This window comes from Marmota marmota, unplaced genomic scaffold, assembly GCF_001458135.2.
Source record: "Marmota marmota marmota unplaced genomic scaffold, marMar, whole genome shotgun sequence".
Lineage (NCBI taxonomy): Eukaryota > Metazoa > Chordata > Mammalia > Rodentia > Sciuridae > Marmota > Marmota marmota.
Genome location: NW_025999943.1, coordinates 8,041,230 through 8,067,333, shown reverse-complemented (window position 1 = coordinate 8,067,333; position 26,104 = coordinate 8,041,230). Strand labels below are relative to the sequence as shown.

The 26,104-nt window shown below is 34.8% G+C and overlaps 1 protein-coding gene across 6 annotated transcripts in view; it reads left to right on the top strand.

Moving 5' to 3' along the window:
* The window catches only part of Scel (sciellin), a 95,990-nt gene extending 72,419 nt beyond the window's left edge, over positions 1-23,571 (top strand). For all 6 annotated transcript variants that reach the window (XM_048801415.1, XM_048801414.1, XM_048801416.1 and 3 more), the window contains 7 exons: positions 7,153-7,215; positions 10,802-10,894; positions 11,781-11,852; positions 14,572-14,646; positions 18,819-18,927; positions 20,528-20,630; positions 22,424-23,571. In XM_048801415.1, the coding sequence (XP_048657372.1) occupies positions 7,153-7,215; positions 10,802-10,894; positions 11,781-11,852; positions 14,572-14,646; positions 18,819-18,927; positions 20,528-20,630; positions 22,424-22,440 (532 nt within the window). In that variant the 3' untranslated portion in view covers positions 22,441-23,571. The remainder of the gene's footprint in view (positions 1-7,152; positions 7,216-10,801; positions 10,895-11,780; positions 11,853-14,571; positions 14,647-18,818; positions 18,928-20,527; positions 20,631-22,423) is intronic.
* Positions 23,572-26,104: the final 2,533 nt, after the last annotated feature.

The window sequence follows — 26,104 nt, the reverse complement described above, 5'->3', positions numbered from 1 at the left end:
AGCTTAGATCTACAATTTGTCTAGGCTTGCCAAACATCATAGCAGATTTTAATCTTGAACTTCCACCTTGAGTTTGCTATTTTTATATCATGTCTTCCACTCAAGGTGCTTTATTAGTATATAATAAAGTGTAGATAATTCACCTGTGTATACTGTATTGGAAGTTCAAATCATTCTGCTGACTTGATATTTTATCATAATAAATAATAGCTGGGAATCATAGCCCAACATTCTGAGATGAAGACCATAAATTATTTATGAAAAAGTACTTTGAATCCAGTCGGAGAAAAGGGCAATGTAACACAGTAATTGGCCTCTTAAGCTTTTCTACGTCAGTGCTTCATTTTTCTCTTTCTGTTTCTGTGTTTTTATCACTGGGGTCTTGGATCTTGGAAGACAGAAGGCAGTTGGAGAGCAATTGCTACTTGGAGTGCTCGCTGAGCCCCTGTGACTTGCGATTTATATACATTTAGTCCTTACAACAACACCCCATGAGAAATATTCTAGTATTTTGTGGAAGAGGATACTAGAACTCAAAGATACTTAGTAGCCCTCTCAAGAAAGAAAACACCTCCATCTAACTGTGTCTGATGTCACTACCTAGAGGGAGAACAGAAGATCTGTGTTTCAATGCCCACCGACACTCTTCTTTCAACCTTTCATATTCTCTATTCCCCTGTTTTCCCTACATATAGTTAAAGGGCTTTTTAAATTTTTTAAATTTTTAAAATTTTTATGGATCTGGGGGGTTGAACCCAGGGCCTGAGCATGCTGGGTGAGCACTCTCTCACTCAGTTACATCCCTAGTCCTTGAATGGAAATGTTTTAATGGTTGAAATAACAAGAAACTTGTGATTTAGATCTTGCCACTGATAATTATATGGAAATAACTTATTTAAGTAGAACCATTTCTTCATAGTGGTATTTGTTAGGGTAGACTTTTCTTTATATTAGAAATAGTCCTAGAAGGTTTCCAATCATGTTGGAATTTCCCTCTCTCTATTTCTCTCTGCCTATAAGCTCATTAGTGTCAAGGACTGGATCCGTCTTGTTTATTCTTTATACTGCTTAGNGTTCTCTTTTCTCTGCTGCTCTCCTCTCCCCTGCCTCTGCCTCTCTGGCAAGTGTGCTACGTTGACAATAGCAACATAGCATTTGCTTTTCGTTTACTTGCAAGAGACTAATTTTACAAAAAGTTGTATTTCAACAACTCCTAAACAAACATACATGGAAACAGGACATTTTCCTCCCACAAGTATGATTACTACAAAAAGGAAATTTAAAAATTCATTATCATGATCTTTTAAGATGGCATCTTGGTCCACAAGAAGGACTTGTGCCTGATTATTCTTTGGTCGCACACCAGATTTGATGATTATCAGCCAGGAATTCCAAGAATTGTTAAAGAGCAGATAAATGGGAAATACTGAACTCTTTGAAAAGAATGACTTCATTCAGTCGATACAGCCACCTGTATCTATCTATATTGCAGCCATGCTGCCCTCTTGATTTTAATGCAGGTAAAGAAAAAAAGGTATTTTAAAGCACCTCCTGGTAGGAAGAACAGCCACAAGGCACTTTTACATCAATTCAGTGAGACACAAGCACTGATTATTTAATAGTATAACAGCAGTGAATCAGAATCCTTTTATGTGACTTTGCTGACATCTCCTGCAGCTGTATATTTAATTCACAGTTAGGGGCTGAATAAACTTCAATCATCTATCAGAATGTAAGCAGGCATCCCTGAACTGCTTCTTGGAACACAACAACCAGAACAAATGCAGATGTGCACAGAATTTTTATTTATTCAGTGAGAAATTGCCTGACTTTTAGCAGCAACATGAACCAACATTTGAGAGATTTTCAGTTATCTGTAGCCTATAAACTGTTAGACTAATTATTAAAACTGAATTTTTGCTCCCGAATGAATATAGAAAAGCGCACCTATTCATCTAAGGCTTCCCAGTGAGAAAAGGCATCATTCACGTAAAGCAGAAAATAAAAAATAAGTTCTATTTGTGATTTTATACTTTCATCTTTTTAAGGGCTATTTGTTAACATGTACCTCCAAGTTTTTAGTTTTCCAGCAACAGAAAAGTTCCTTCCTGTCTTCCTACTGGTTATTTCTCCTATTTCTGTTCAAGACATAAACTTGGGGAAATCCTCGACTCTTGCTTCACTTCCCATGATCAATCAATCAATCACTTTGGTGCTTCTCCTCATCCTTTTAGGAAATGACCCCAGTACTGCTGTCATCCAGACTGCTGTCCAGTCTCCTAAGGGTTCCTCTGCTGCCAGTCTTACTGATGTCCTTCAATCACTGTAGCTGATCTTCTTAAAATCCAAATCTGATCCTGTTTTTCTAATTAAAATCCTTCAGCGGCTTCCCGTTGCCAATAGGTCATGACCCTGCCGCTTAACCTGGTTTTCAAAGCCCATCATGATCTGGCCTCTGCAGGCTTTCCCACCCCAACTCCTGTTCCTTCCCACTTACAAGTAAACTCTATCCACCGGCCTCTCACTGGACTGCTCTTCACTCCTCCTTCCGTGTTATTGCCTGGATAACTTCTACTTACCCTTCAGGTACAGTGTAGGTGTCTCTCACTCAGGTCCTGGAAAGCCCTACCCACCATGTGTGCACCATCCTCTAGATGTTCTCATGCTCTGTCCTTCCTGTCCCCTAACATTTGTCCCTTAGAGAGAATTATTATTTAATCCTCTATCTCTCTCTGCCTATAAGCTCATTAGTGTCAAGGACTGGATCCGTCTTGTTTATTCTTTATACTGCTTAGCACAGTGACACAGTATCTGGCACATATGAGGTTAAATATTCTGTGCATTAATGACTAAACCTCAAATTAATCAGTGCTTTATGATAGTCCAACTAGATAAAACCTTTTGAGACAGGACCTCACTAAATTGCTGAGGTTGGCCTTGAATTTGAAATTCTCCCACCTTGTGCCCCAGGCCCCCCAGGTATCTGGGATTATAGGTGTGCACTGAAACACCCAGTTGTTCACAATAATCTTAGTGAATGTTGGTGAACAAGAGCCACTGAAGTTAGAAATTATATTTTATATTTAAAATACCTAAATTGTCCAACTTCTCTATAGATCTCTTAATTTCTTTAATAAGACATCTTTGTTGAAAAAAATGTAAAACTGGGCTCATTTTATTATGTCAATAAATTGAGAATTATACTAGTTACTTCTTTGTATTCTATATTCCTTTCAGGGAGACAAAAATTCCTTTTAAACTATAGTCCAATGCCTAAGATTTAGTTCCTGGCATACAAGAAATACCATAGTAAAAGTTTTATATGGAGACTCTTAATTTTTTAAGTGTGTATGATACTCTGCAAAAGCAAATTAAGTTAGCTCTATAGAGAGAAGCATATTGCCACCTATTAATAAATACCTCCTATACTCACACAAGAGGAGAAGAACAGTTAGAAGTGAAGTAATAATTTTATCACATCAAAACTTATCCTAGGAAATGTCTACAGCAAGAGACATAATTTCTTGGTCCCCAGAATCTCCATTTCCCCTGCTCAGTAACTATACTACTTAATGTGGCAGAGGAAAATAAATCACCTGTGGCTTTGCCCCATAGATAACTCCTATTTTCTCCCCAATGCTTGAAATCCACATTTAAAAAATTATTACTGGTTGCAATGATTAATAATTTGCTCTTTAGCAATCTATGAATCTATAAAGAATCAATGATTTCCTTGAAATTAATTTAACTGCTTGTAAGCTATAAGGTCTTCCTTTTGCTACAATTACAATGGGAAGCGTTTGGAATCCCTTTGCTGCTCAAGCCTGCAGCATTTGGCTTGAACTTCTATAAAATCTATTTTTCACGCTTTGACTCACAGTTCTTCATCTTTCATTGTAGTGTAAAAGACGTCATGCAATAGATGTGGTGTTAATTAAAAAAACAAAAATTATTTTCACATCCTTTGACTTGGGAAGTGTATGGGTAGTCTGAACTTTATTAGATCTTCTGATTTAGCTCATGATACCAAGAGAGTGAATAAGCAAGGCAAATATACATTTTGTGCTTTGTGTGTATGTGTGGAGAGGACTGGGGATTTACAACTGAGCTACACCTCCAGCCCTTTTTATTTGGAGACAGGGTCTTGCTAAGCCTTAAACATGTGATCCTCCCTCCCCTGCCTCCCAAGTTGCTGGGACTCAGGTGTGTGTTACCAGGCTGGCTCATTTGGTGCTTTCCATCATCAGGAATAAATGTTTGCTTTAAATATTAGTGTAGCTCATTCAGCTTAAAATTTTATAGCCCACTCAACCAAACTTGATATGTGGTATTTAATGAAAAAAGAAAAATTCTATGAAGCCATTAACAATGTGGTTTGTTGATTCACACCACTTTGGGAGCATGCTTCTTCGAAGGCTTACGTGGGCTTCAGTTTTTGTCTAGTTTAGTTGTTGGATTTGTAAGATTCTGGCTTCCTCTTCTTCCTGAAGTTCAAATTCATTTTTTCTCCCTCTTAAAAGAAGCTATGGCCCGTAAGAGTTGAGTGAGAGGTGTACACAGAGCAAAGGTGCAGTATCTGCAGCAATCTTGAGTGGGAAGTGCCAGAGGAATGGAGAATGTCCACCATCAAGCAGAGAAATTAGAAGTAATCACCTCGTGAGGGAGAAGAAGTCTGAATTCATTTGTTAGGATTGCATTTACAAAGGACCACAGACTGGATGGCTGAAAGATAGAAATTTACTTTGTTTGGCTTTGGGGGCTAGAAGTCTGAGATGAAGCTGTCAGAGGGTTAATTCTGTTTAGGCCAAGAGGGAAGAATCTGTTCCAGGCCTCTCTCTTTGGCTTGTAGATGGCCATCTTTACCTTTCGTCTTCACATATTTATGAAGCAGCTACTCTGTGTAAGATCATGTTAGACCTACCCTCAAGTTGTAATAAAAGTGATCAGCTGCCTTAAATGTAGTGCAAAGTTTTTCCATTGTTGGCAGTAGAGGGAGAATGACTTTCCAGGACAAAATTCTGATTTTCCAAGATTCATGTGTCCTGGTGATCTTTCCCGTGTACTGCTGCCATTCATCCAGTTTGTTGTTATAGGAAACTGGATTATGGATACTCCATTTAATTTTATTCCTTCATTCCTAAGTATTTAGTGAAGTATTATTCGAAACATTAAGGGAAGGATCACTTAATGTCTAAGGCCATTAAGGTGGTACAGCAGCCCCTGATACCAAGAAGGAAGCTCCAGAAATTGATGAAGACTATGGTGGGGGTAGGAAAACCCAAAGCCTTCTGTCTCCATTTCTAAATTTTCAGGAGGTGAGCTGGGAGATTACTTTACACAGGTTTAGCTGTCAAGTTGAGAAATTCAATTTAGAATTTTTTTTTCATTTTTAAAATTTGTTCTTTTTAGATGACCATAGAATATATTTTGATATATTATGCATACATGAAGTATAACTTCCCATTCTTGTGTTTGTACATGATGTGGAGTTACACGGGTCGTGTATTCACATATGAACATAGGAAAGTTATATCTGATTCATTCTATTATCTTTCAACAGAAATTCAGTTTAGAATTTGATATCATTCAGATCAAAAAACCTAGTGATTTTGATACTTCTGGGCTGCCTCTGAACTATCATACATTTTATGTACACAAATTGGAATATTTCTACTGTAATTCACATTAAAAAGTAATTTACCCCAAATTTTTGCATTTTCAAAAGCATGCAGCTAGTATTTTAAAAGTAAGGTTTAAGTGTGGCTATTTAATAGTGCCTAATTTCTATCGTCTATCAATTACTGATGACTTGGATGTTATATAAAAAGTATTAAATCTCACTCCACATAAAGATGAGAATGTTTATAGTTTCTTTGTCCTTATCAATATTAATTTTGTGAGTACAAGTCTATGTATTTATTTCACATATTGCAACTTTAGTTAAACTCAGGGCATGGCAAGGTCAATTTTAAGAACTGGAATTAATTCCAAAGATGTGAAAATTTAGGATACAAATAACAATAAAATGTAGTCCCTCAAAACTGTGAATCAGTAGTGCTCCTGCATCTCTACACTTCCATTAGTTCTAATTTATGTAAGCCTATTCAATTCACCCACAAGTGTGCTCACTGTGCCCTAAGTTTTATTTTTCATCATGACTTGAAAGATTGGATATTAGTAACTTCCTTTACAAAATGAAGCTTAAAAAGTTGACTAATTTGCCCAGGGAAGAAAGGGAAGAGATGAACCTTCTTGATCTGACTCCTTAACAATGCTCCTCCTCAGTAGAGTTCATGACAGACAAAGCCTTTTCCAAACTCATGAAAACACACATATCCCAGGAATTTTCAATGTTATACCCAATATATAAATAGCTGGCATGCAACTAACATATCAGAGGACATCGTATCTTATGAAAACTTGTGAAATCATTAATGGAGCCCAAGGTTTAAGAATCCAATCACTCCATTTATCCTTCTCATCATAAATTATTGACTAACATTTTGGGTTAATGTCTTATGTTTTGATTATTCCAGAAGTCTGAATGAAGACTCCAAGAAAAATTCAAGAGTCGATTTTAGGTGGGCAGGTGATATGGCCTTAAATCTTGACTTTTCCATAAATTAGTTTATTGGTCTTGGAAAATTCAGTCTTTCTGAGTCCTAGATGCTGTCCTGTATGGTTTTGTGAGATCTGAAAGAGATCATGTAAAAATATACAGTTAGAACTTTGTGATTCAAACTTAGTCCTCATTAAATGTTAACTGACTGTGAATATAAATCAATGGTGTCTTTTCAGGCAAGACTTCCCAAACCTTCCAAAAAACATATAATTTTTTTTTTTTTTTACTTTTCTCTCACAATGTAATTCACACTTTCTTTTCTTTTTCCTTTCTTGCTTGCTTTCTCTTTCTTTCAGTCCTGGGGTTGAACCCAGATGCTCTGTCTGCAAACAAGCACTGTACCATGGGGTTCCACCCAACCTGTGCTTTCATATTTGATCCACTAGTAGTTGGGCCAAATAGCTCAACATCCAATTTCTGATCTTCCATACACTTTATAGACCACAAATCACTGTGTCTAACATTATGTACTAAGGTTTAATTTTTTAACTCTAATATGTGCTTATTTTCCAAAATTGTGTTGTAACCAGAGACCAGGACCAAGAAAATTTAATTGAAGAAAATTCTCATGTGTCTGAAAAAAAGAATGGAAGGTAAGGTTCATTATAATTTACTCTCTTTATTATGAGTTTGCCACTGTGTGCAGTGTGTAATCTTAGAAGATTTTCTTTGGACTTGACTGTATTATTGTTTTTAAAAATAAAGACTATCTAAATACAAAAAAAAATTATGGTACCAGTTGCTTAATAGCTGATACAAAAAAATTAACAAAATTCTAATTCTGTTAGACTTTCTGACTTAAGGCCTGCTGTTCCATTGCTTAGTGTAAAAGGCGTCATGGAAATTCAAAGCTCTTTATGTGGTCTGTGAAGATTTATTTTTACTTACTGTTGCTTGGTAGGTCTTCAGAGATACAGAGCACACTCTGAAAATCTTTTCCTTGGATACCTTGTGCTAAAAAATGCACAAATTGCTCACAGCCACAAAACAGAACCTAATTTTGAAATTTCTTTACACCACAAAGTATAAGAGCTTTAAAACTGTAATGCCTTATTTGCCAGTATTAAGAAAAAATAGGATAAAAGCAGTATTTCATTGTTATTATCAGTGTTTAAATTGGAAAGGAATTAATAAATTTTCATGTTTAGCAATTTTCCCCCTAAATGTAAAAGAAGCCTAAAAATACAATATATTACTTTTTTAAAAAATATTTACCTTTCTATGGCATTTTTCACTTTCCTGGTGTGGTGGTGGTGGTGGTGGTGGTGGTGGTGTGTGTGTGTGTGTGTGTGTGTGTAAGAAATAATATTTTCTTCAGACAGTAGAAAAGCTTGGGAAAAAGCTGACTCACTTTTTTTCCCCATAATGTCTACAAAAGGCTCTTGAATCTAACAGACAGTTTCTTTCTTTTCCCTTAATTGTCCAAATCATCTTCTGCCATCTTTTATCATGATCCTAAGAAAGTCTTTGATAGAATGAGGCAGGATAATTTTTTCAGTAGGATCTGCTTATTCTGGAAACCCATTCACTATTTTGGGAACAGGAGTGGCTTACAATTAACCAAGCTCATTCAAATATTATTTGAAAGTGATTGAGGTTTGAAATAAAAAAGTAAATAATTCTTAATAGCTGCCATTCTGACTGGAATGAGATGAAATCTTAGTAGTTTTGATTTGCATTTCTCTAATTGCTAGAGATGTTGAACATTTTTTCATATATTTGTTGATTGATTCTATATCTTCTTTGGAGAAATGTCTGTTCAGGTCCTTGGCCTATTTATTAATTGGGTTATTTATTTTTTTGGTGTTAAGATTTTTGAGTTTTTTATTCTAGAAATTAGTGCTCTATCTGATGTGCACGTGGTAAGAATTTGTTTCCAATTAGTAGACTCTCTATTCACCTCACTGATTGTTTCTTTTGCTGAGAAGAAGCTTTTTAGTTTGAATCCATCCCATTTATTGATTCTTGATATTAATTCTTTTCCTATAGGAGTCTTATTAAGGAAGTTGGGGCCTAATCTGACATGATAGAGATTTGGACCTACTTTTTCTTCTAATAGATGCAGTGTCTCTGGTCTAATTCCTAGGTCCTTGATCCAGTTTGAGTTGAGTTTTGTGTATGGTGAGAGATAGAGGATGTGAGGGGAAAGGCACAGTGGGACTGCAAATTGGTGCAGCCAAACTGGAAAGCAGTATGGAGGATCCTTGGAAAACTGGGAATGGAACCACCATTTGACCCAGCTATCCTACTCCTCAGTCTATACCCAAAGGACTTAAAAACAGCATACTACAGGGACACAGCCACATCAATGTTTATAGCAGCACATACCTAAACCATGGAACCAACCTAGATGCCCTTCAGTAGATGAGTGGATAAAGAAAATGTGGTGTATATACACAATGGAATATCATTCAGCATTAAAAGAGAATAAAAACTTGGCATTTGCAGGTAAATGGATGGAGCTGGAGAATATAATGCAATACCAAAAAACCAAATGCCAAATGATTTATCTGATTTAAGGATGCTGATTCATAATATGCTGTGGGGGTAGGATAGAAGGATTAAATGAACTCTAGATAGGGCAAAGGGAAAAAGGGGAGGGAAGTAAAGTAAGGGAGGATAGGGGTAGGAAAGACAGTGGAATGCGATGGTCATCATGACCCTAAGTACATCTATGAAGATATGAAGGATGTGACTCTACCTTGTGTACAACCAAAGATATGAGAAAAATGTGCTCTATATTTGTAATAGGAATTGTAATGCATAAAAATACCATTTATCAAAATTGCTAACTCTAGAAAACCTGCTTTCATGTGCCTTTAGAACAAAACAAAAAGCCAGCATCTTCTCCATGACTTCCACTTAGAAAAACACTGATGTTATGTAACAAGTATCTTAACAATAAAAAATTCTACTCAGAAAAAAGTAAATAATTAAGTATAATTAAGGAACTTCCTATTTAATATGATTTGAAAGGTGTACCAATTTCATTTGGGCTTGTTTATGAAATGAGGTTTCATTTGAAGAATTAATGAAGAGCTAACACAGTCACATGGAGGGTTAGGGCTTCAATATATGAATTGGAGGGACTACAATAGTCCATAATAGTACTGTTTTCAAAGCCTTTCCCTCTTCTGTTTGTGGATTTTGCAAACTGTTTATTTTTTATTTTATGTTGCTGAGGACAACACATATTTCAATCTCACTGATAATCTTTGTTCTTTGAAGCTATCAATTTTTTGTAACTGGGTTTTTTATTGTGTGTCATATGATTTGAATATTTTTAAACAGTTCCAAGTTAGGTTTACTATTCCTGGAGTGACATATTGTAATAATCATGTTAAAAATCTAATACAATTAATTCTACATTTTCACTACTTAGTATCATTTGAACTTAGTCATATATGTTCATGAAACAGCTGCCTTAAAACCAGAGGTGATTTTCTGTATGTCAGAGATGATATGTGAACAAATGTTCTCCTCTTCTTTAAGAGCTTTCTGGAAATGGAAAGAACAGCCTGTTTGAGAATGATAAGGCTTGATTAAGATCTGAACTCTCCTGTAGGTTTTCATGTCTCTCCTGTGTCAGAGTTTGCTAACATGGAGGTAGAGAAAGAGCTAAAATGTTCACTATTCTTGCATTAAGAATTTCTTCTGTTCCATAGGAAAAAGCAAATGTGTCTCCACTCTATGGTGACATTTTTAGATTAGCAGATATCTAGGTCAGAGTTCTTCTGCAATCTTCAAAGTGTTGCCTTTCATTAAAAGCAAAATGGAAACTGGAATGTCTCAGAGCAACCCCTGGATCATTTTCATTAAGTTGATAAATTCTCAGATATGTTGTACCATGGGAAGCTTTATAAAATGACACTGCTGGTGTGAAAATGTTGCAGGAATCTATTTCTGATGGTTTCAAGCCTTGATAAAAAGGTATTCTGTCCTAGCAGCAGACAATGTGGCATGTGCTTGTGGATATTCTTAAGTGTTAAAGTCTGGTTTCTGTGAAGGGAGAGAAATAATGAGTGTATTCTATGTATATCTGTGCAGACATCAGATAGTCATAGGTAAAGTAATGTTAATTGTAGGTAAAGTAATATTAATTGAACAGAAGTTTAATAAAGCAAAAAACTTTTAAGTGACTGATTTTAAGTGCCAAGTACACTATGTTTACTCTCTCAGGCTAGGTGGCCAAGTCAATGGATTCACCAAAACTTTGCACAATGAGTCTACGAGAAGCACTTCCTATTCCTATGAAACCAAGGACAGCTTCAGGTATTTAATTGATTGTACAATAAGCAACAGGACTGTTCTTGTTTGTTTGTTTATTCTGGTACTGGAATTGAACCCAGGGGTGATTTGTCATTGAGCTACATCCCCAGCCCTTTTCACTGTTTATTTTGAGATGGGGTCTTGCTAAGTTACTGAGGTTGGCCTCTGACCCTTCCTTTGAAATGAAGACATTTCTAATTTTATCTGGGGTTATATGTATATAACATTACATGGAAGTGTTATTAGCAACTTGGTTTTTTATTGGAACATCTGGATAGGAACTGTAAAATACATTTTTTCCTTAAGAAGTCTATAATTACAAAAAGCATGAAATTGTGATATTAGTGGGTTTTGTTGTTTTGTTTTGTTTTGCAGTACTGGGGATTGAACTCAAGGCTTTGGGGTGCTAAGCAAGCTCTCTGCCACTGAGTTACCTGTCCAGCCTTAATGTTGGCATTCTTTAGATAGATCTAGATGCTTCATTAAATTAGATGCTGTTATGATAGTTAAATTATGATTCATTCTTATTTGAGGTTTATGGGGAGAATTGTGGGTAGGAAATATGAATGGGACATCAGGGAAAGAGACATTAACACATTACACAGATATTGAAAATAATCTTCACGCTCTGAGCAGATTTACTGAATGACTGATTTTCATGCTAATACTCTGAAAGTAGGTCATCACAGTGGAAGTTAAGAACAAAATAGGAGAAATAATAAAATTTTGCAGAATTTAATTAATAGCACTTTAACATGATTTCCACAATTATAGTCTAGAAGAAAGACACACAACATTACTTTTTGCATTGAATTGGATAATAGCCTTGTTGTTTTTATTATTCTTATACATACACTTTCAACATGAAGTAAAATGGTTTGTATTGCAGTTCCAATGCTGAGACCAGGCACACAAGACCAAAGGACACTGTTGTGTACACAAGGACCTACATGGAAAACAGGTATTAGAAATATAATTAAAATATATTTCTTTGTTTTATAATTTTGAAATGGTCTATGTTTAACAAAAGAAGACCACCTAGAAATGTATTAAGGTCTAGGCATATAGTACTGCATTTTCCTTTTTATTTATTTATTTATTTATTTATTTTTAGTACTGCATTTTCCGATATTAAGTACTTGATAAATAATCATAGTCACTGGATGAGCTAAGTGATGGTTTAATATAATACATGTGTACATAAGAGGATTATCATTTGAAAGCTCTCACATAGACATATGTGACCATATGGTTTAACAAGCTTTGTAAACTACACAAATATCCCAATACTAATTTGAAGTCCCACTTTAATTAAATGGTTTTGTCTATTGTTTATCTCTAATCTGAAATAAGGAGTATAACTTTGAGCAGATATATTTTGACCCAAATTACAAAGAATGGATGTCCCATGAAATCTGCTGATTGGCATGATGGATTTTGAGGAAAATGTCAAATAAGGTCACAAATTCACAGCCCATTTGGTTTTCAAGGAGTATGAAAACAAGCATTGCCGTAATTGTTGTGTAATCTAATGGTTGGACACACCCATGCAGATACACGTAACATGTAAGAGGCCTTAGAGCAGAAGTAGCCCCGGTGAATCTTCTAGGTGCAGGGTAACTTTAGGAGCTCCAACAAACTTCATATATGAGGGAAAGTGAGCAATTTTCCAAAAAAGGCTCTTCAAACCCACGCATAATTTATCCTTTAAAATATAACTTCCAATTTGATTTTTGTCTTAATCTACGTTGCACTCTATGGTATGTTGAAGACAATGATTTCTGCCCTCTTTTAAATAACTTACATATAAAATATTTCAAAATAATTTTTTCACATATAATTTTATGTTGACATTTTTAAAGAAAACAGAAAATATTATAAAATAATACAAAACCAAAATTGGCTCCAATTTTATTAAATATGAGGCATGTGCTGCTGCCAGTCTGGAACACAGGAAGTAATGCTACCCCCACATCTGTGGTACCTTTCAACCTGCGTCAGAGTAAATTTTAAAATAACAAGTAGTTGAAAAACATTGGTAAGTAGATAAATAGTATCAAAAAATATTACAATGAAGGCAAGACTCCAAATACTGTAAAATAGAATTAGAAAATAACAGGCATTTCTTCCATATTTATATAATAATCTCTCTCACACATCATCAGCTCTAAGGGATATTACACCAATATGTTTTGATTTCTAAAGAAATGTCTTACAGGAACTCATGCCAAAAACTGCAGTATTGATTTTCAAGGAAATGATGATTTTTCTAGAATTATGTATATTCTATAAAACATCTAACTTTAGACATTTTGATATAGTGTGGACTCTGGGCTAGCATCACCTCAGAACATGCTAGAGATGAAAATTCTTTGGCCTCCCTCTAGACCTGCCAGATCAAAAGCTTTGCAACTGGAACCCAGAAATCTCATTTTAACAAACTTGTCATGTGTTTCTGATACACATTTAGGTTTGAGAAAAATCAAATTTTGGTTTTGTATTATTTTATAATATTTTCTGTTTTCTTTAAAAATGTCAATATAAAATAAAAGATAATAGATAACATTGTTGCATGCCAGGCCAAGTGTTTACAGGGCAGAACATTCTGGAAAGATTGATTTTCCCCTCCTTTAACTTAACAAAGTGGTGATGCAACCCCAAACACCCCTAACTTCCCTAAAATCTCCACTGACAGACAGTGCATTGTAGCATAGAGTCTCTAGAATCAGATTTGGGTTGAGTCTTTGTTTGCCATTTATTAACCATGTAGTCTTGGCAAAGCTATTCTGCAGTTCTCAGTTTCCTCATCAATAAAATAAAAGTAATGATATATGCATCATGAACAAATATGTGCAAACTCTTATTTGGCATTGAGGGGTAATGTGCTCCAGGAAGTAGATTTTAGTTCTGACAGCAGTCTGCCTATGGACTGTTTGGATGGAGAGAGAGATTTCTCATTAAAAAATCTCATGTGAGGGATGTAGAATTATCACTTGCTTGAAATAGTAGCAACATGTTGAGTTGAATCGTAATATATTCCCAGGTAGCCTAAGTTTTTGGGAAGCAATTATGAGGAGCCAACTGGTTAGCTCACAACAGATTCATTTGTCTCTAGAAGAAGTGACGTTTAGAAGCTGGGACAATCTACAAAATGAAAAAGAGAGGACTTTTAAAATTGCACTTAAAATTTTGCTTTCATTCTAAATTACTCCTTCTTGCATGTTTTCAAGTAAAAATAAAAATTTCTAGAGCTTTCTCTAAAAGCTCATGTGTCTCCATTGTTCCCTGGGAATGGTGTATGTGTGTTTGCCTGCCTTGCTTGGGCTTTGTGTGTTACCTTTATTATATATTAGACTGCAAATAGTTTTAGTGAACAAGTGAGGTGAAAGTATACATTTTATGAAAAAATATTGACTTATTTACCTACTTGTTCCTATATTCCTTACCCTACTCTATATTTACTTTGATGATATATCAACTTGGAGGCATTTTGTGCATCAATACTTCTACAGATTAAAAAAATAAGTGTCAAAGCATTATCCTGACTTGCAGGGTAACAAAAAACAATAATAATAAGGCTGCATGTGTGTGTTTTCTTACAATCCATCAGTGTATGCATATGATATTGATACTAGAGAAAACAGATAGACTCTCATATGTTCCTGTATGTTTGTTTCTAGTAAATCACCAAAAGATGGATATCAGGAGAATACTTCTGGAAAATATATACAAACTGTTTATTCAACTTCAGATCGGTAAGCATGTCTATATTTCCAAACATAAAAGTATACATTAGTGTGCACACACACACACACACACACAAAACCCATATACACATACATATATATTCTCATTATCATTTGTTCTCGAGATGGCTCTCCTAATGATAATTGTTATGTATGTACAAGAAGAGAATACAACTCTGCATCCAAGAATTTGCCTCTTGGTCTCCTGCTGTTGCTGATCTCTAATTTTGATGCACATTATTCCAAAAATCCTTTCCATTCTTTGCAGCAGCCTTCCAGGCCAGCCCTTCTGCTATTGATGATTCCCAGGAGTCCCCAATTCCACATTATTAGCATCTAGGCTTCACTGTACCACTAGACTACCCTCAGCCCTCCCTCCTTGTGGTTTTTCAAAGCCATCTCACTTTACAAGCAGCTGCATGGATATACTTACTGATAAGACCTACTCTGGACCTAAGTGCAGTTCCCAGGGGGAGAGTTATGATGAGTATTGATTTAGTGCTGGTGAACTGACCCCACTCCAGGCTTTTGCTATTAGTGATCTTCTACTGTTTAATGTTCAGTGGGGCCCAATGTTCACTCCTAGATGACACTCAGGAGTGTGTGGCCTGCAGATTTGCAGTGGAGTAAATGAAAATAATTAGCATTTCAACCCGATCACTGGAAAACAACTGTAATGCAAATATTTGATATTCCACCAGTTTCTCTATAGCAAGGGGTAGAAATATGACTCATTGAGAATAAGGGTATATCTTGTTTTTATGTGTAGCTTCCAATGCAGTGTTTGGTGTCTAACAGGTACTCAGTAAATGTTTTCTAAGCACATGAACCTATGTCCCATTCACAAAGGAGAATATGGGTGAACCAAGCATCAAAATTTTATCCTGTTTCTCTGATGGAAGGAAAGTGAATTAGTATGACCATTATGGAAAACAATATGGAGGTTCCACAATAAACTAAAATGGAACTACCATAGACCCAGCAATTCCACTACTGGGTATATATCCAAAGGAAAGGAAATCAGTATGCCAAAGAAACATCTTCACCACCGGTTCATCGCAGCAATATTCATAATAACCAAGATATGGAGTCAATCTAGAGGTCCAATGATAGATTCATGGAAAAAGAAAAGTTGGGATATATGCACACAATGGAATATTATTCAGTCATAAAAAGAATGAAATCCTGTTATTTGTGGCAATCCAGATGAGCCCAGAGAACATTATGTTAAGTGAAATAAGCCAGGCACAGAAAGACAAATACCACATTTTGTCACTCCTTTGTGGAAGCTAAAAAAAGTTGATCTCATAGGAGTCGAGAGTAAAATGGTCCAGGTGGTGGAGGGCAAGATAGAGAGAGGATAGATAACAGGTATCAAAATACAGTCAAACAAGAGAATTACTTCTAGAGTTCTATAGCTAACAACAATGTATGGTTTATTTCAAAATAACTAGAAGAAAGGATTTTGAGACAGAAATGCTAATTACTTTGATTTGGTCATTATGTATTGTATCATATATCAAAATATCACATCATGTCTGATAAAAATGTATAATTATTATATGCCAATCAAAAATAAAAATATAGCCCCTTTATGATAATCTTCCAAGATTGTTCCCATTATCAATGCTCTGCTGGGTGTCCTGCCTTTATGTTACACTTCTCTGAGGAGTAAAGTAATCTATACAAACATTGGAATTATAGACACTATGTAGGTAACAACAACAACAACAACAAAACAAAACAAAGCTAGATTTTTCATAATCCTTTGTAAATGTCTATGACTAATTGTATAATCCTTAATTTTAAGGACAGCACCAATATCAGAATTCTACCTGCACTCATATTTTTATTGTTAATGTAATGAAGGGAAATATGCTTCATTAGAGTCTTTCTGTTAATATGAAGAATTAGAGAATTAGCCTGAGGCAGTTCATGAACTTTTTCTTAGTTGCAAGTTCTCTGTAAGCCCAGTAGGTCAAGCAACTCTTGCTGTTGGTTAGTGTGTGAAATTGGCTATGTCCCCACAGTTCTTATCCAAGCATATCAATCCCATTAAAAGTGGTTGCATACATTATAAAACAAAGACCAATTTTTTTACACATTCTTTATGGGCTTTTAGAATCTGCTCCTGCTGAACATTGGCAGATGGTCAATCACTGCAAATGCCCTCAGGGAGGAGCAGCTCCATCTATCTTGTTCACTGTGCTTGGTTCCTCTATCATGAACCCCATGAGCCCACCTTGAGAGCTCCTTCATCTTCAAGCCTAACCATATGCACTTTTTGGACAAGCCTTTCCTGACTCCTCCCAGCATTGGTTGCTTCCTCAGTGGACGCTCCTCTTCCCTCATATCCATGTCATGCTGTCATCACTGAGTCACATGTCTGGCTTCCCCAGGGGAAACAGCTTCTCATAGGAGGACACCATCTAGCCATTCTTTGTACTCCCAGTTCCTAGCTCAGTGCCTGTGGAATGGACAGCAGATATAAAGCACATACTTTCTGCTCTTAAAGTGCTTATAGTCACAAATGGGAAATTTGGGTGTGCATGTACATACATCTGTATATAAATGGGTAATTCATAGGGAAATATTTGCCTGGTATCTATAAGTGAGTAGTTAGAGAATGAAGTGAAGGGGAAAATATTTACTTATGCACATAGGCATGAGCAAGAAATTGCTAGAATGACTAAAAGTATAAAACCAGAAAAGGTTTATCTACTTTAATTCCTTTCTTCTCTGGTTTTCTCTTCCTCCTATTTTCCCTCTTCTCTGCTTCACTCATGGGCTTGATGACACCATAGTGGCTTCTGGGCATGACTAGCTCTTGTCAACACAGGGAACCCAGTAGGCCTCATGGGTAGGCCTAAACTCTCCATTCAAAGCCACTCACTGGCTGCATGACAGCAGCAATATACTGACCTTTCTCTGCCCCAGTTTCCCTTTCTAGAAAGTGATGCTAAAAATAACAATACTGACTTCTCAGTAATGTTGTGAAGGGTAACTGAATTTTTATACGCAGGCTTGGGCAAATACACCGCACATGTTAAGCACTATACAAGTACTGGCTATTTTTATTTCACTATCCATGAAGTATCCTACTCTGGAAATATCAGTTGGGTGTGCTAAAGCTTCAAATCCAATAAATACTACTTGGTGTGATTTAAGACACTCCTGAGACCTTACAAAAGGAAAAGAATCCTTTCCTAATGCTCTGGTATGATCTAAATTTTTCTGGTTTCTGTTGATTGCATCTATAATTCATTTACATTAGTTTCACAAAACTAATCAAATTTTATATCTTCCTGTAGAATATAAACTTTGTCATGATAGGTATCCCTAAATCTGACTCTTACCCTGGGTGGTGACTCTAGACCTTGGAGTCCTTGAGCACTATAGACCCATCATTTGTGAGTTTATAAACACACCCTTGAATGGATTTCTATTTGGGGCCTATTGAATATTTCAAGTGTAAAACCTTTACATTAATCTGTAACATACTTTCCCCATGTAATCTGTAAACTGATAGAGGTAAATTAATAATTAAAAAACCCTCTTCCAGCTTCAAGAGGTCCTTATAACCTACTTTAGCAGGGAAACTGAACATCTCTGTCCTGCTCAGATGCATTCTTGATTGCTAATGGTTTAATAATCTGAGACTTTCCCTCATGTTAATTCTTTGACATCATCTTAGAGGTAACTAGAAAATCAATTCGATTACTAGAATAAGTAAACTCTGCACTTTTTTTTATTTTACTGTAGTTTCCTATATGAGGATGCTGACTCATAATGGTGATGGGTGAGGGGAGCATGGGAGGAATGGAGGAACTTTAGATAGGGCAAAGGGGAGGGAGGGACGGGTGGGGGGGCAAAGGGGAATGAATGATGGTGGAATGAGTTAGACATCATTACCCTAAGTACATGTATGAAGACACAAATTTACTCTAAGTACATGTATGAAGACACAAATGGTGTGATAATACTTTGTGTACCATTAGTGTCTTGAAAAATTGTGCTCGCTATGTGTAATGTGAAATGAATTGCACTCTGCCATTGTGTATAACAAATTAGAATAAATAAATAATTTAATTTAAAAAAGTAACATACTATTTCTACATGACTTCTGTCTTTTATATGATAGCAAATTTCTTTTTAATTTTTAATTGCTTATATCTCTACAGGTCAGTCATCGAAAGAGATATGTGTACTTATTGTCGCAAACCCTTGGGTTTACAAACGAAAATGATTTTAGATGAATTACAGATTTGCTGCCATTCCACTTGCTTTAAGGTAAACATGTGTTTATTACACTTAACTAAATGTTAAATGGCATAATAACTGGAATTAAAATAATTATTTATTAAAATTCATGGAATGAAGTGAAAGCATTCAGAAAGTCTATAATTCACATTAATAATGCACAACGTACATATTTCTCAGAGCTCTGTAGCCTAAACCTCAAAGGCTTAAAATTACTATCTTGGTTTTAGGCTTAGAGTTGATTACTGACACATCTATTCATTCTTACCCAAGGGATTTAAGTCTGTGAAAAAGATAAACACTTGTTCTTTTTATAAAGTTTCTGCAGCATTTTGATAATTCACATATTGCATAAAAATATATAATGAAATCAAAAGAGGAGAATAAACTTAAGAAAGCAAGCAACTCTTTCATCATGAAATTAGGCCTGATGGGTTTAACAATTGTTAAAACTCAATCTGCTTTTGAGCCTATGATCAATTGCAATTAATTGTGGTTTAATAAATAATAGTAGACATTCATTAGCATAGTATTTCAGAGTTTGGTTTCTATCAGCTATTTTTTTTCTCAGCAATGACATTGGGTGGGTCAACGTGACAGCTTTGGGTGTAATTGCATGAGTAAACACTGAGCTGAGAATCTGAAGACCTGACTTCTGGTTCTGCCTCTGCCACTAGTTATGACTGAGTGACTTTGGAAACCATCTAGATTGCCTTGGACTATTTCCTTACCTGTTGACTAGACCAGTTATAAAAATATATTATGAAGATTGAATAATTATTTGATTATAAGAATATGCAATCGCTTCCTATTATTAAATATATTCAATTAAATAAAAGTATATAACTCTTTCTTTCAAATTATTATGAATAAAACTTTATAAATGAGAGAAAATTCTCCTGATTATTGCTTTTGGTAAATAGGAACAATTTTCATTTATTATATTTTAAATGATTTGACACCATTTCCAATGTCATTATAAAACAAAACTGAGAATAAAAAGGTTCCCCACACTTGTAGAAAAAGATAGTTTGTTCTGTAGCCATGGTAATAGAGAGCCATCTGAACTGGTCTAAACATGTCAAAGTAATCAATGACAATTCACTTTAGTGAACCCACTTCTGAGAGCAATTAGTGCCCCTGCCTCATGCTTGGAACTCAGCCAATCAGTAGTGGAAGGGTCTAAAAGAGAGGCCAGATCGTTCCTGCTTCTGTCACCCAACACAACTCAGAATAAATTTTCCTCCTAAACCTTATGTAAGAAAACCATAAATGCTACCTTGTATTTTTGTTTGAGATATTGGGTGAACATCCTGTCCTTGGCATAACCAATATAAAAACTATTGTATCTGCTCCCTTGGGAGTTAAGTAGATAACTTCAGTGGTAGATAGTCCCTGAAATATACCAGCATGATAGAAAGAGGATATGAGAGTCCATTTGAAAAGTTTTCCACATGGATTATAGGACCAGGATACTCTCAAATTTCCTGTGGTGTTTTTTGAGGCTGCGTTGGAGTGAGGCTATGGAAGGTGGTCTTGAATGAACTGAAAAGGCTTCTCTACCTTGTTCTTCCAAGAATCTAGACTTAATCTATGATGTAAACTTTATATTTATGCTTTTCTCCATTAGTGTGAAATATGCAAACAGCCTTTGGAAAATCTACAAGCAGGTGATAGTATTTGGATTTATAGACAGACAATACACTGTGAACCTTGCTACTCCAAGGTCCTGGGTAAGTGTCAGGATCTGTAAGGAACAATCACTTTTATTACTAATGTACATTGAATATTGTTGAAAATGATTTATTGAAATAAAGTAAGATATTTTATTAATTAATTATATTTAGTTAACAATTTAGCAGCATATAGTTATACTTTGATAATATTTTGTTACTGGTATAAAATCAGTCAATATTTATATTATCTTCTGATATTACATAGGACATAGATACAACAAAGAAAGAAATCATTTATTTTTAAAAATTTCCCATTTTTTCAAACAAAAATAGATCTTTGCTGATAAATTGATTTTTTAAACTGAAGTCCATTTCTGTGAGTGACCTTTTACATTTACACTTGAATGTATTTTTTTTAGATAATTTTGTCAGTATTGTAAATGCCTTTTTTTGTTTTGTTTGTTTGTTTTTTGTGCTAGGAATTGAACCCAGGGCCTTTACCACTGAGCTACATTCCCAGCACTTTTTACTTGCTATTTTGAAGACAGGATCTTGCTAAATAGCTTAGGGTCCTTCTAAGTTGCTGAAACTAGCCTTGAACCTGCAATCCTCCTGCCTCAGCCTCTCAAGTAACTGGGATTACAAGTGTGCACCACTGTGCCTGATAATAAATCCTTTTTAAATTTCAAATATTTTTAGTTATAGATGGACACAATACCTTTATTTCATTTATTTATTTATTTTTATGTGGTGCTGATGATTGAACCCAGTGCCTCATGTGCTAGGCAAGCGCTCTACCACTGAGCCACAACCCCAGCCCTTAATGTTACTTTTAAATGAAAAATAAATAGAGTTGATTCTTTATTAAATATAACATTTAAATGTTTTTGACAATATAGATCAAATATTAGTATAATTTAGACTCATAATTAACATTGATAATGTGAGGAGAAACCATTAAGGATATGTATCTTCAATGAACATTTTCTATAAACTAAGTGAGAAAGGTATAAAAGCTGACTGAAAAGATGAACAGAGGACATAAATTAGCAAAATAAAGTCCTTTGACATTTGATCAACTTTTACAAGCCAGTATCTACATTTTATTTTTATGTTTAATAATAAGTAGATAAAATAACCCAAATGAGATTGAAGAGAATGTGAACAACACTTTTTTCCTTGTCTTGTTGACACAGTGAATGAAAAGAGGAACATTTGGGATTCCTACATGGGATCCAAAGTATGGAGCTTGATGACAAATGTGTGAGCTTAATGAGCTATTGGGAGGCTACATCTGGAAAATGCTCTGAAAAATATTCAGAAACCCACGTTCCATCAGGCTGCAGAATCAATTACAAGAATAAACCTAATTATATTCATACTTCTTCTATTTTCTGCTTCTCCAAAACAGCTCTCATATTTGCTTTTCTTTCTAATTTAGCAGCCGTAGCCTGATCCAACATTATATCATAGGTCTTGATATGCATGGTGGTAGCTCTAGAACTTTGTCTCCCGGGAATCCATGACACTTTAGGGGGTGTGGTTACACAAGGACTGAGACTTTGTGCCTTCCCCCCCTGCCCATGTACACTTCATAGGCACTGCATTTTTTTATAGTACATATAAGTTGACAAGATAACTCTCAAGCATTTTATGAATATGCATATCTAATATCTGGTACTTCACATGTGGCCCAAAGGGACATCAGTGAATTCAGGAGTGGAAGGAAAAGTGGAATGCCTAATCCACCACTCTCCCCTAGATGAAAGATTGTTTTTTAAAATCTTAATTGTAGACTTATTTTTGTGCTGAATTTGTATATCTAACTTTTTTTTTTACTTTTTTTTCAGCAAAATGGATTCAGTGATGATGGCACATGGAAATCAAGATGAAAAACATTAAGAAATTAGAAGTTACAAGTTTTGAGAGTATGTAATCTAGAAAAGCTTTTACACTGAAGATTAATTCTTGTATAAAATCAACAAGTCTGCTATTGCATAAATAATCTAATTCCCCTCAGTAAGGTCAAATACATAAAACAACCACCTTGTATCTGGTTAGATTTAGTGATTTAAAAAAATTGGGGGGCTGGGGTTGTGACTCAGTGATAGAACACTTGCCTAGCATGTGTGAGACACTGAGTTCGATCCACAGCACCACATAAAAATATATAAATAAAATAAAGGTATTGTGTCCATCTAGAACTTATNACACACACACACACACACACATATATATATATATATATATATATTTAATTCGGGTGGTTATAGTAACCAATGTCAAAAGTCCATCCCTGCTTTATATGTTCGCTGTGCATTATGGTTTTGATTATTACCAAATTTCTCATTTATTCACTTTTATTCCACTGAGAATTTGGATTCACAGTCATTATGGAAATCTTGACAAATATACTACAGAAAGTAACATATGCTTTTTTTATCTGCAAAAGAAATGCCGGTAGAAATTTTCTTATAAAGTTTTGCACAAAGATGTCAACATAAAAGGTTATATGGACCTTAGAAAATCACTTAAACTTTCTAGATCTCTGTGACATTATTTGTAACATGAAGGGCATAGGACAAAATGATTTCTAAGGTCCCTTTTTGCTACTCTGGTTCTCTGATTCTAGAATTTGGGGTTTGCTTGTTAGAAATATGTCAGTATGTGTGTTTGTTAAGTTTATTGAACTACATGGGACATATGAGAAATTTGACCTTAATATCATCCTTCAATTTATCAGAAGAATAGTTTTTATAGACTATTTTTTAAAAGGAAATAGATTTATAGATAATAGGTAAAATCATATAACATATATAATTACATGCTATAATTTGTTAAATTTTCTTTGCATGCATTTCAAAGTCTGGGTGTACAAATAATCTATGAGAAGTAATTGTTATGGATTACAAACACATTCTACATACATACCTATTATGTAGCACTTTGTATTTACAGAAAGCTTATAAAAATAAAATGAACTATCAAGTATGCAGAATTTTTTGTGGTGTGTCTATAAATGTTATTCACTAACATATGTTTTATCAATTACACTTAGCACAATGTCTTACATTCTATGAGGTGCTGTTATTTTTCAATTGTTTAAGCTATAGCTTCTGTTTTTAAAGAACATTTTCTGAAGGAATTGAAAACTCAATAATTATGTGAGAAACTAGTCTTAGTGAGAAATTGAAGTTATAAACTATTTTGCAGACACATACCAACTGTTTCTTGAAGGGAGTTTAATTGAGGTGCAGGTAGAATTCTAGGGAGGTTTTAAGCAGTTTTGAGAAACTGATACAAACTAGGGAAGTTAAAGGATGACCATGTATAATGCAAATGGTGATAAATTCAAAGAATGATTGACTTGTGTTATAATATCATGCATCTGTCCCTCTTAGAGTCTGTTCCAAAGTGCTTATCAAAATACAGCAATGTATAATTGTCCTATGGAGAAGGAGCCAGAAAAAACAATTAATAATAATTTGATATTCATTAATTCATGCTTGATGAGAAGCGGTGGTAATTGAGCCATATGTTTTATTGTTCTTTTATTACATGCTATCAGAGTGGATCAAAAGAAATAATTTTCTTAGAGTTGAAATTCACTGCAGAAAAGGATGGATGAAATAGCATCCCTGCCTTTTCTACAAAGTGTATTAACATCTCAATGCTTTTGTAGTAATTAAAAATCATCTGAATACCATTTTAAAGTATAAAAACCTAAAGGGAACACATTTCTCACTCTTCTAAAGCTGTTTTATGGATGCTTTCTTCTGCAATAATGTGTTAAATCAAACCCAAAGCTGTTGTAAAAATGAAATAAAAATGAAGTGAAGAGAGAAGGGTTTCCGATTCATCAAGACCACTTCATTATGTCTGAGTTTATTGTCACAATAGAAATGACGGACTCCTAAAACAACTTGGAAGATCTTTTTTTTTTGGCAGCCAATTAATTATGTTATGATTTACATACTTGTCCTGGACACAAGTACCTAAATCTAGGGATACCAAGTCCTGAATTCTATTGCTAATTAAAATATGTCTCTGAAAGAGAAATAATAGTTTCATCATGAGAGTATCTTTTTAAGAGAACTAAAGAAAAGAAATACAACAATTTCAGAATTTTGTTCTGAATTTCTTAAAATAGCATGCACCTTTAAAACAAGGCCAAGAAATAAGAATTCACTCAAGAATCTGTACATCTTTACTTATTTGATTGCGATCACTCAGCTAACTGGTTGGGAGTGACTAGGTGGTCTGGCTGTCATTGCTGGTGGTGACTCGTTTACTATGGAAGACAATCATGACTGTTTGGAATATTTTCCTGCTTAACTTGATTCAGAGCTTTATCAAAACAAGTGACAGATCTATGTCATGGCAAAATAACAATGATAGTGTTTTTCTTTTTTTTTTTTTTTAACTGTGGAATGGTTATTTTGGTACAATGTAAATAAAGTGCTTTTAGAATCCCACCTATTCCACAGCACTTTTCCCTACTAGTTTTATTCCCTTTTGTTTAAAATTTGGGGCTCTCTAATGCGCCCTCAGCTCAAACATCACATGGGTCTATAAATCTATTTCTGGTGCTCACCCAATTTTGTAAAAATTTTTTAGTTTTATTTTTTAGTTGTTGATAGACCTTTATTTATATATGATACTGAGAATCAAACACAGTGCCTCACATATGCCAGGCAAGTGCAGTATTGCTGAGCCCCAGCCAGCCCCAGCTCCATCACCCTATTTTTATATGATCTCTTTTGTTAGATGTCTAAGGGTCTTTGAATGTTTTATGTATACTTGAGAATTTCATTTGAATTTATTATAATACCAAAATTCGACACCATTCTGACCCTTTTTTCCTGGACCTTTTACCTGGCATTTGAGAAGCATGGCTTCTGAGAGATATTATTAAAATATTCAAAATGCATAAATTAGGTAATGATTTTAGCTTTCTTCACTGTAAGAGGAAACTGGACACCATCATTGCTTTATAAATGCCATCTGGGAAAGACCTTTTAGCTTCATTGGCTTCTACATTCCTTTTGATGCATTTTTCTTATTAATGCATTTAAATACCTATTGTTTTAGGTTCTCTGGAGGAAAAGATGCACAGCTTATAATCTATCGTTTTTTCATTCATTCATTCATTCTGTTATATTAACTAACTTCAACTTTTTCTTTGAGAACTTTGTTCATTCCAAGTCCTAGTGGTGGAAAAAAACAGCTTAAGTCCCTGCTCTCATAAACTACATTCTAAAGCAGGAAGGCAAGTAGAAGAGCAGTTTGAAAGACAGAAAGAAAATAAATATTATAATTCTGATATTAATAAGACCCACACAGGAAATGGAATACAGTGACTGTTTGAATGGAGTAATTTTAAAAATGAGGTGGTAAGATGAAGAGGAGATACTTAAATAAGAACCAACCAGCCAGGAGAAGAGTTTTCTAGGAGGTGATGTCTTAGATTTGACAGACATCCGACCATTTTTCTGGGATAAACCTAACCTTTCTTGCTTCTTTTAAACATA